Genomic DNA, 11,818 nt, shown 5'->3' with positions numbered 1-11,818 from the left:
AGCATCAGCCACAGATATGGGATGAGAGCTCATGTGTGCAGACCCTTGAACCAACAAGTCTTTGTACAAAATTAACTGTGCTGGAAAACTGGCTGTACATGACCAGGCATACTTCATGACATATACCCAAGGCATGTATAAATGAAACTCCATGCACACCAATCTGGTCACCCAAATGGCCTTTTTTGGTACCATGTGACCCTAGACACAGCTGCCTGAATCTAAGGGACCAGCTGGCCATTCGGATTCATTCCTTGTAAAATGTGAAATAAAACACAGAGGGAAATTGCTAGTAAAAACAGAAATGGAAGTGTCCTGCACATCAGAGATCAGCTGGTAGCCAAGGTGGCCGCATGGTACGCTGAAACCATAGACATTGGGCTTTCCTGCCCTGGCTTGTGCTATGTCAGGCTTGTGCCCCTCTTCCTTCTCCACTCTCTAGTGCAGCATCTCCCAAAGGTGCACAGGGACTGAACGAGTAGATTTCTGGAGATTCACGATCTCCAAGGGGAGAAGCCTGGGAAACTGTATATTTAGGAATTACCCATTGAAGTGAAAGTGAAGTCGCTCAGCTGTGTCTGACTCTTTGTGACCCCATGGACTGTAGCCTACCTGGCTCCTCCATCCATGGGATTTTCCAGGCAAGAGTACAGGAGTGGGCTACCATTTTCTTCTCCAGGGGATCTTCCTAACCCAGCGATCGAACCCAGGTCTCCCGCGTTGTAGGCAGACACTTAACCGTCTGAGCTACCTGGGAAGTCCCCCAGGAGCTTAGGCAAGTGTGGAACCTTTGCCCCAGTGCAGACGTCTGGGGCCATCAGCTGATAACACAGAGGCGGCTGGTCTCACCCACAAGGCTTAGCCTCCAGGCAACCTAGGAGGCTGCCTGGAGGCAGAGGTCAAGAAGAGAGGCCACTGGAGAGGGGTCTAAAGAATCACTGACACATTCAAATCACAAGATGGGCACTTCCTGCCCCCCTTCCCTTGTGACTGGTGGAGAAGAAGGCACAAATCACAACCATGCTTTTAAGGCTCTTGTAAGAACAGTTAAGTGCAGCTCCCCGACTGACAGCTGGGAGGTAACTAAGGCTCTATCAGCTTACCCGCCTCAGGCAGGTGCAGATGGAGGAGGGGAAACTAGAGAGTGGGCCAGCTCTGAAGGATTTCTTCTGGAAACTGCACACATTTCAGAAATGGAGGCCCCAAGAGATTAGGAAATAATCCTAAAATCAGATCAGGAGCTCACAGGAGCTCCATAGCACTTGGGACATCTTGGAGAGTTTCGAGCATTCCTTGTACATGACCTCATCTGATGCTACCAAACCTACAAGTTGGTGGACAAACTGGCCACATCTCTTTTACTAATGAGAACAGGGGTACAGTGGTTCTGGGACTTTACAAAGGCATATGGCTCCATAAGGACTCTGGGCCCAGGGACCTCACTGCTGCAGAATCCCTGGTGAGACCGATTGTGTTAGTGAGAGGCTCTGAGGAGACCATGAAGACAGGAGGTGGCATCTCCTGGCCTGATGAGGAGGTAATTTCTAAAACTTGGTCAGTTTCACTTCCAAACCTTCCTGAAGCAGCCAGCAGCCTCCAGACCATTGAAGGCCACTTTCCCTTGCTTCTGGGGACACACCTCCACAAGAAGAGCCAAAGCACTGGAAGCCAGGAGGACTCTGAGCTGGTGCTCCCAACACACACATACCTTATGACCAGGTGCTTCTCTGAATGGCCCCAGAGGACCCATCAAGGACCCCAGTCTTCTCAGCATTCTCAAAGAGCAGTGTCAGAACTCAGCAGAGATTTCAAAGCAGGACTGTCTCTCTTCAGAGCTTGTGTTTCTCCACATGGTACAGTGCCCATGCCGCACAACCCCCACCAGCGAGGGAATGGGTCTTTCCCATCACAGTTCCCAGGAGCCTCTCACATGGCAGAGTCAAGCAACTTTGGCCTATGTGTTCTCCCAGAGGGGCCCAGAGCCCTGCTAATCCAATCAAAGATCCCTGAGAGCTCCCTAAACTTTAGTCCTTGCTCCCTCGAAAGCCCCAAAGCCCCTGCTGGAGCTTGGTTGGAGCACTGAGACTCTGACATTGGGGGGAACCCCTTGGCCCTCATTGCTCTCATCTGAGTTGGGGATAAGAGCTCCACCATGGGGTTCCTATGGGGATTGTATGAGACAGCGAGTCCCTAGCACCCCATGACCACAGGAGGTGTGTAGTAGATACCAATTTCTTTCCTTCCTATGGCTTTACCCAGAGGCTGAGAGTAGAGCAGTTTGATGGCAAAATAATAGTTCCCACAAGATGTTTACATCCTGATCATGGGTCCTATGAATATATTAAGTTCTGTGATAAGAAGGAACGAAGGTCGCTGATAGAATCAAAACTGTTCATCAGTTGGCCTAATGTAATCACAGGGTTTTAAAGTATGCAAGAGGGAGGCAGAAGGGTCAGAGTCAGAGATCTGAAGATGCTACACTGGGGCTTGAAGATGGGAAGTGCATGAGCCAGTGAACATAGGAAAAGCTGGGAAATGCGAGGAAACAGAGAGACTCTTCCCTAAAGCCTCCGCAAGGAATGCAGCTCAGCCACATCTTGATGATAGCCCTTGATTATAGACCCATCTCAGACTTCTGACCTCTGGGGCTGCAAGAGAATAAATGTGTGTTGTTTAGAGCTACTAAGTGTGTGCTAACTTATTATAGCACCAAGAGAGAACACATTTTACAGATAGAAAAATCAAAGCTAAACATTTTGCCAAAGGTCAGTGATCAATGACAGATCTGGGCCTAGAACTCAGGTTTCTTCAATTACCATTTAGTATTTTTTCCACTATTCTGTCTTCCACTACTTGCTATCTGTAGCCCAGAACCTAGGTACTTAGGAGTGAAATGCCATTTACTATCCGTTCTGCAAACATTTCAGGCCTAGTCTGCATCCAGGACTATGCAGCGCCAAAGCACTGTTTGAAGAAGAGGCAGACTCTGCCCTCAGGTCGCATTGGTCCCGTGGCGAGACTCGCATACACAGCAGGGTGACAAGCGCCTAACCCAGCATGGGTTGCTTCCCAGGTGGTCAGTGATCTCTACACTCAGGTGGGAAGGCCAGGTTGGTGTTCATAAGGGGAAGAGTGTTGGGATGCTCCAGCAGGAGAGGGAACAGAATGTGTAGGGCCAAGGCAGGCAGGGAGAAAGCAAGATGTATTGGAACTTTGGCTCCAAACTTTTGATATGGAACATTACTGGAGTCGGGAAGGTGGGAGGGGGGAATGTGGAGAGAGGGCTTGGAGAGGTAAGCCAGGAAACAGGAGACAACTTCAGGTACCCATCAGCCAAAAGGGAGCCAGGAGGAGCAGTGTCCCTGGCCGCCCCCAGCCTCACTCACCCGAGCCGTCTGGAATGGCCCTGACGAAGGTGGGCAGCATCTTCACCGAGGCTGTGGGGTTGGTGTCCTTCCCTAGGCCCTTCTGCATTTCTGCCTGGAACCGAGCCATGATGTCCAAAAGGGTCTCATCGGAGAGGCGCATGTGGTACAGGAACCTGTCCACCTGGAACAGAGTGCAGAGTGATCAGGGTTGGCTGCTGGGGGCACCTGCCCTCCATTCAAGGCTGTTAATTCCCACTCCAGGCAGAAAGCTGCATTCCTGACTCAGGACAGCTTCTTCTTTTTTTTTTTTTCTTTTTAAAATTTATTTATTTATTTTTGGCTCTGCCAGGTCTTCGTTGCTGTGCACGGGCTTTCTCCAGTTGCGGAGAGCAGGGGTCACTCTCCAGCTGTGGCGTGCAGGTTTTTCACTGTGATGGCTTCTCTCGAGGAGCACAGGCTTTAGGCTGAGTAGCTGTTGCTCATGGGCTCAGCTGCCACACAGCATGTGGGATCCCCCCGAAGCAGGAACTGAACCCATGTCCCCCGCATCAGCAGGCAGACTCAACCACTGGACCACCAGGGAAGTCCCTGGGACAGCTTCTTGATATGGATCCCCAAAGGTCCCTTGCCTGACCCCACGCTGAGCTTAGAAGAACAGAATTGAATGGAAAACTGAGGGGTGAGGGGTAGGGACTTCTTCTTCTGAAGGACAAGCCCTGAGGAAAAAATGGTTCCCCCACTTTTCTGATGGGACAATAGAGGGGCAAAAACAAGGACTCGATTTCTAATTCCTAGTTCAAGGTCCTCACCATTTTCCCATTGGCTCTCCACTGGAAGAGACTAGCTTATAGAGTGAACCTTAAATTCCAAAACAAGGAAGCTTTCTTTTATGCAGTGATAATAATAGCTATTCACATGTCTCCCCTTGTTTATGGGCTGCTAGGAAGCTCAAAGCCAAATTCAGTTTCCAAGTACAATCTCTGAAAGTGAAGTTGCTCAGTCGTGTCCAACTCTTTGCGACCCCATGGATTGTAGCCTACCAGGTTTCTCCATCCATGGGATTTTCCAGGCAAGAATACTGGAGTGGGTTGCCATTTCCTTCTCTTGGGTATCTTCCCGTCCTAGGGGTCGAACCCAGGTCTCCTGCATTGTAGGCAGACGCTTTACCCTCTGAGCCACCAGGGAAGTCACAATCTCTGAAGTCCAGTGCTTTAAATTTCCTTTTTAACTGAGGTTGTTTTAACTAAGATGAAGTTTAATTTTTAAAGCCAGCTCAAATTGCTATTAGAAATGAGTGGATGTCACTCACATAATCAGAAAATTGGGACAAAGGACAAACACCCCAATGGAGGAAAGATAAAAATTATTCTTGCTGTACACAGTCCATTTTAAGGTAGGAGTCACATCTTACTACCTGCCTCCCCATGCTAACACGAGTCACTCGGTGGTGTGGCTTGGACTCCCAGGACTCGCTGGGTTGGAGAATCAGAAGGGACAGTGGGACAGGCGCCTTGTAGTGCCACCCTGCTTTATATACTGAACAGCCTCGCTATTCATCCAAGTCACAAGAAGGCTTAATCTGGGCACATTCCTGTAGGAATTGCTTCCCCACACTTTTCCCTAAGGCTAAGAACATTGGTTGCAGTCTGAAAAATGCTTTTGTGTGTGATACCTCATCTAATCTCCAAGATATCCATTTGAGTCTCTTGCATTGTGGGCAGATTCTTTACCGTCTGAGCCACCAGGGAAGCCCCTTGAGGCAGCCAGGTAAGGCCAAAATGATGGCTCCTAATTGAGAGATGGGGACTCCAAGGCTCAGAGCCATTAGGAGAGCTGTATGTCAGGGGCAGCACTGGGATTCTAATTCCTCCATGTTCCTCACTCCAATGGCCTGGTTTTGCTTCACAGCTTTGTGCAGGACCCACGAGTCCAACAGACAAATTATACCAAAGCCAGGTGTCACATGACCTTTATCATAAGACAGGTACCCAGCCTTCAGCCAAGCCTAGAGGGCAGGCATCTCAGTTCAGTCCAGAGCCAATATGGAGTCCTAAGCCAGTGAAGTGGTCCATGGCTTTTGGGAGCCTGGGGGCCAGAAAGAGGCCAGAAGACCATCAGAGAGCCATTAACAAAAGAGGACAATTGGGCTGTCAGCATATTTGAGGAGATAGGATGGAACCAGGTCATGCTTCATTAAGGGCTTTCTGTTCGCTCGGAGTCTGTTTATGACTAATTGGTTGGCACAGCAACAGACAAGGAGACAGCCGACAGAAAGGACATGACCCAAGTAATTGGGGCTCAGAGAAGGGTGAGATGTGCCCCTCAGGAACTAAACTTGCTCTTTTACCACCCCAAGGCCCTTCAGACAGTGGCCCTGAACCTACTGCTCATTTCTTCCCATCCCCAGAGTATAATGAGCTTCTCTAGGCATTCCCATAGCATCATCCTTTGTAAGTAAGGAATGGTTTTGAGACCCTTTGGAGTCATTTGCCAGCTGATGTTTAAAAGAGTCATTCAGGACTTGGGGTTACTACTCCTGCTGTTTCAATAAGTTAAAGTTATGTACAAAAAAAACGTCAACTGGTATGGCTTTCTTGTTTTGTATATGTATTTTTTATCTTCCACAACACCTGGTAAAGTAGCTAGAAAAGAAGAATGAAACCTATGTTGGGACAACAATGCTATATTTTAAACCCAAATAGGTGATTTGAGGACTGTATAACCAGGAACACACATTGCAGGCACCAAAGAAGGTACCTGAGGGCCTACTCAAGTGAGTCACTCACTTGTGAGTCACTCCAAGCCTACTCTTGGAGTGACTCACAAATCATACGACATGAGATATTTTCTAAACAAAAGAACCAACAAGTAGCACATTTAACATACAAAGAGCAAATTCAAAAATGTAAGCTCAAAGCTGCTGAATTACAGAATGTGGGAGCTGGAAGGGACTTTACAGATCACTTAGTCCAAAGGTCCCATATTATGAAGCTAGAGTCATAAAATGGTTCAACTCTTGGACCCAGTGATTTCACTTCTGGAAACCTACCCTTAGGAAACAATCCCAAATATGGAGAAAATTAAATGCATGCCTGTGTTTAACATAGCAATACTTTAATTGGCAAAAAGTGTTTGTGAAAGTAGCTGAATGTCCAAAAAGATGGGGAAGTTTAAATTATGGCATATCCAACTTGATTGAATATTGTTATTATTTAGTCACTAAGACTCTTTTGCAACCCCATGAACTGTAGCCCAATGGCTCCTCTATCCAAGGAATTTTCTGGGCAAGAATATTGGAGTGGGTTGCCATATCCTTCTCCAGGGGGTCTTTCTGACCCAGAATTGAACCCACATCTCCTGCATTGGGAGATGGATTCTCTTTTTAAAATTTTATTTATTTTTTAATCGTGGCAGGTGGATTCTTTACCATTGAGCCACCAGGAAAGCCTGAACAGAATATTAGAAAGGTCTTAAAATGATAATTATGGAGAAATCTATATACATGGTTACGATATAACAGTAAGTGAAGGACACAGATCCAGAACAATATGCACCATATAACTATAAAAACATCCACTGTGAAAAAAGACTACAAAGTCTTCCACATGGCAAATATGACAGTGTTTATGAGAAGGATGGGGCTAAAGGTAACATCTCTACTTTTTGCAATGTTGACTTACTAAACTGTAAAAAGTACACATAGAAAACCCTAGCCAGTCCTCTCTTTTATGAATGTACAATCTACAGGTCAGTGACCAAATTCAGCTCAATGCTATCCCTAGGTCAAATAATGTCAATGCATGGAATTGGAAAAGCAGCTGTAAGAGTGGTTTCTCCTCTCTCTTCTTATCTTCCCTCTCTCTTTCCCTTTCTTCTTCCTTTCTGTTTTATTTTCATTTTAATGTTGGTATAAGCAGGTTTCAAAAATCGTCCCAGGTTTTGAATACTAACACTTGCGGGCAAGTAGGGCCCAGGATCTTGACAACTCTCAAGGCAGGAAGCACAGAAACTCTGGAGGGGACTGGCTGCTTGACCAGGAGGGAGAACGAGCCTGTGCCTTTTGACCAGATGTATTGTCACCATGAGGAGGCTGAATGAGTTGTTGTTTCTCTAAACCTGTGACTCATCCAGGCAGCTCATAAAACCTTGCTATGCCAGACACCTGCTGGCCCACTCACTCCAGGTGGCTGGAAAATGTTCCTGAATATCCTTGCTCACCTCACTCTTAACTTTCTCCCCAGAGAGAGAGGGGTCACCTCCAGGCCTTGACAAACACCGATGCTCCTCCCAGAAGGACCGAGAATAGACTGTTGGAGGCTGCGTACCTTGCCTCCTGGGCCTGCACCTGTGCTGGTGGACAAACACGTCCAGCCTGATTCCAGGGTGTGACTAAAGGTTAACCACCACAACGGGGCCCAAGGAAATGAAACTCATTTGCTAGAATTGGAGGTATAGAGGTTGCAAAGGCTCCCCTTGGGGGCTGGAGAGACACAATGCAGCTTGCATCTTGATTAAGAAGTAAATGAATTCTTAAGCAGTGCTGTTTAGCACTTTTCCACCTCCTTAAGCTAGTAGAGGGCTCCATGAATCTAATTGATAAATGAAAAGTCAGATAACTTAACTCTGACTGATTTACAATATTTCCGGAGAAGCAAGTCAGCTCCCTAATGAATGTAGGGAGGGAGGTTATCCCACCCAGTGCAGGAGGGCTGCCCAAAGGTGCCATGCTTCCTTGCTTTCAGTTTGAAAGGCTAGGAAGCATCATGACACAATGGAAAGAATGCTGGAGGAGGAGTCAGAAGCTTGGGTTTAATCCCTACTCCACCTTAAATACCTGGGTAATCTTGGCTAAACCAACCTACTGGCAGAAGGAGAAGAGGAAAACAGAGGATGAGATGATTGAATGGCATCACCAACCTGATGGACATGAGTTTGAGCAAGCTCCAGAAGTCGGTGATGGAAGTCGGGAATTGGGAAGCCTGGCATGCTGCAGTTCAAGGGGTCGCAAAGAGTCAGACACGACTGAGCAACAGAACTGAACTGACCTGCTGGGAGGACCTCTGGTCTCTAGATTCTTGTGCCCAGAGCCCTGCCATTGGTATGGCTAGAGTGGCAGGCTGGCCTCATTCCAGGCTGCCAGGAGAGAATGCTGTTGGCCTCCAGCCTTGGCAACTTTTAATCAGCCCACCTTGGAATCAGTTCCATAGATAGGTTTCTTGGGCAAAGTGGCAAAATAATGCACATCATTAACAGCACACACACCCCTGGCAAACAGCACATACCAATAATTTATATTTTGATTACTATACGTGGAATCTCACACCCCTTTTGGTGTTGGCATTTATATCTTTTCAAGCACGTGAAGAATCACGTGAATTACTTCTAAAGTTCTCAAAGTCTTTAAAAAAACAAAACAAAATGATTCTCCTTTGTATCCCTCCCTCCTAAACATCTCTCACATCAAACACAATCATCTCCAGGCTTTCTACAGACTTTCTCCTCATCCCCTTCCTGTCTGGTGTCTGCCAGGAATTTCTTAGTGAAACTGAAGGCTCAGGACACTATGCAATGTACAGCTGGTGGGAGATTTACCTCTTTGTCCCCTTCTGTGAGTTTTTTTTTTTTTTTTTTTTAACCACTCCTGTGTCCCTTGTGCCTACTCTAATAAGCTCTCTTAAATCTTTTTACACGTAGGGGCCAGTTTATCAGGGAAGACAGAACCAGGTGTCTCTCAGCTCTGAGAGTGCTTACCTTCTTGATCTGGTCCTCCTTCAGCTTGGTGAAGTAAAACGCCATCAAGTGTACCGCAAACATTTTCTCCAAGTATGGTTTCTCCTGAGGTGAGCAGAGGTTTCCGTGCCGTGTTACTCCCACGTCTCTGGAGAGCTGCCCACTTCCAGTCCAGCCTGGAGGCTTCCGGGGAACTAGGTGCTACAGATTAAATACTTGTGGGCTGCTCAGTTCAATGATTAAACTTCGCCCCCAGTCTCTGGTCCCTCCCTCCAGCACGCACTAGATTGTCTAATAGGAGGCTTGAGGTGGTAGCTGAAGGTTGGTGGAGGGCAGGCAAGGGGTGAGTTGCTTGAGTCTTTGAGAACTGGGTGTCACAAAATCTCGTTGCTAAGCAACGTGCTCAAGCTAGTGCCCCACCAAGCCCACTCAGCTGAGGAAAATCTTCTGAGGAGTTGACCATTAAACAAAGCCAACTCCCAACCGGCTGAGCTGCTCTGCAAAAGTCTAGTCTCAGGCTTTTCTCTTCGGTCCTTTCTTCTCAACACAGGGACGTAACTCTTGGATCCCTGCTCTTCTAGAGCACTACCTTAATTAAGACTAAGTATTGCCCCGGTCAGAGATTTCAAGAATGTTGGGGCAAATTCCTTCATTTGTGACAGATCAAGATCTCTTAGCTAACAGCCTGTGGTAATGGAAAAAAAAATCAATAAAGGTTTATCTTTTCAGAATGGCAAGCCAGAAAACCTTGATTTCCCAGATAAGGAACTAGGGGAAAATATCCATGAGAAGGAATGAAATCACCTGTACTCATTGTACTCACTGTGCTATTGGCGAGAAAAATCGAAGTCACAAGCAGGAAATGTCTCAGGCCACTAGGATATTTGGTTCATGTATCTCACGCATCATACTTGATGTGAGAAGGGCCCATAAAGGAGCCAACATATGGGTACGACAGACCTTGCATTCTTCCTAGAGTCGTTGGTCAGCTAATAAAACCAACAACAATGTTAACAACAGTAGCTAACATGGATGGAACACTTACTATTTCCATTTTATAAACGTGAACACTGAGGCCCAGAAAGGTTAATTTACTCAAAATCACAAAGCTTGCAGACAGTACAATGAAGAATCGAATCCAGGAGTTTCATTTCAGGGCCCAGCTTTTAACCAATACATAGCATTGCCTTTCTTCTTTTTCCACATGATAGATAATTAATAGCTACTACTAGCAGCAGCGTTCTGTTGGGTTATTGTCAAGAATTCCAACTCCAGTTGACCCTTGAATAACATGGGGTTTGAACTGCATGGGTTCACTTATATGTGGATTTTTTTCAACAGTAAATACTACAGTACTCCATGATCCAGGGCTGGTTGAATCCTGCAGGTGTGGAATCGCAGATACGGGGGAACCACATACATGGTGGGCTGGCTGTTAACTGTTAAATTTTAGACTGCATGGAAGATCTGGTGCCCCTAACCTCTGAGTTGTTCAAGGGTCAACAGTACTCGGAAAACTAAACACAGAGGTATCACTACAACAGGATCTTCCCAGTGGCGGGAAATGGCTAAATAAGGAAATTTCTGAGCATAAGGTCCCAAACACTAACCAAACGCTTCCTAAAATTAGCAACTGCCTGATGTAAATGACGGTCAGATGGGCACCCCAGTGTTTCTCTGCTCCCATAGGCACCTGCTCTACAATACAAAGGGAAAACACTGTTTCCTGGTCAGCTCAACAGCCTCAGTTTTGTTTGCTTTTCAGCAGCATAATCTCATTAACCAAAACAATTTCCAGACAATTGCCAGGGTGAGAACCTTCGACAGCTGCCTCTTCAGAAGGCATTGATTCTCCAGTCAGTGCTCACTGCCCATCCATCATGTGGATAGCCACTAGAGGTCTAGCTTGAGCCCAGGATGCTCGATTACAATTACTCAAATGCTTTTCTCAGATTGATATAAAACCCTCTCCCAGACTGAGAAACTATCCTTTTCAGTGTGTTTACCCCTCAGACTCTGAATGCTTTCAGCTCCCCTGTCATTCCTACAAGCAAGCAAAGGTTAATCTTCCGTTGTTGACACTCCTCGGCATGTGGAATTGTTGGTTTCCTGAGACAGATCGTGTTGTCCCTGAGTCTACACTGGCTGAGGATAACATCCCAGGCAGGTCACCTGCCCATGAAGGATAACAGCATTGTCCTAATTCCTTCATTGAAAAAGTAACCTCTGAGGTGCAGTGTGGCACTGAGATCATCGATCTACTCGACATGGGAATAAAGGGTTACGATGACTCGTGGACAAAAGGAACGAAGCTATAACCAAAGATCTCTGCAATCTTGTGGTTGCTTCTATGTGCCAGATAGGCAGCCTCTGGAATTTTAATCAGGCAAAAGACACCTGAGGATTTTCATCTGCTGTATCATTCCATTTTTTAATCTAAGCACATTAGCATCGATTCATACATTCCAGGTCTGAGTTGGATGACTAAATCAAGAAGCTTAATGACTATAAAAATCATATGTATTTGGAGTCATCTAGCTCAGCCCTCTCAACTTATAAACACTGAATAATTAGATTGTTTTGCCATCCTTCATCTGATTATTTCAGTATAACCGTTGGAATTATTCACCCTTATTAGAGCTCTGTGGGGGACTTCCCTGGCAGTCCAGTGGTTAAGACTCCACACTGCCACTGCTGGGAGCACAGGTTCAGTCCCTGGT

General features: G+C 46.5%; 1 protein-coding gene across 2 annotated transcripts in view; it reads right to left on the bottom strand.

Annotated features, from left to right (window-relative positions):
* The window catches only part of HKDC1 (hexokinase domain containing 1), a 39,879-nt gene extending 30,561 nt beyond the window's left edge, over positions 1–9,318 (bottom strand). Inside the window, exons 1-2 of one of the 2 annotated variants that reach the window (XM_010852209.1) lie at positions 9,120–9,318; positions 3,387–3,549 (exon numbers count right to left, since the gene is read on the bottom strand). In XM_010852209.1, coding sequence (XP_010850511.1) covers positions 3,387–3,549; positions 9,120–9,182 — 226 coding nt within the window. In that variant the 5' untranslated portion in view covers positions 9,183–9,318. Of the gene's footprint in view, positions 1–3,386; positions 3,550–9,119 lie in introns of those variants that run through there. The other variant, XM_010852210.1, reaches the window with a different exon arrangement.
* Positions 9,319–11,818: the final 2,500 nt, after the last annotated feature.

The sequence above is a fragment of the Bison bison genome, unplaced genomic scaffold, assembly GCF_000754665.1.
Source record: "Bison bison bison isolate TAMUID 2011002044 unplaced genomic scaffold, Bison_UMD1.0 scf7180017864309, whole genome shotgun sequence".
In the NCBI taxonomy this organism is placed as follows: Eukaryota; Metazoa; Chordata; class Mammalia; order Artiodactyla; family Bovidae; genus Bison; species Bison bison.
The sequence above is the reverse complement of the archived record's forward strand: the minus strand, read 5'-3'. Positions and strand labels throughout refer to the sequence as shown.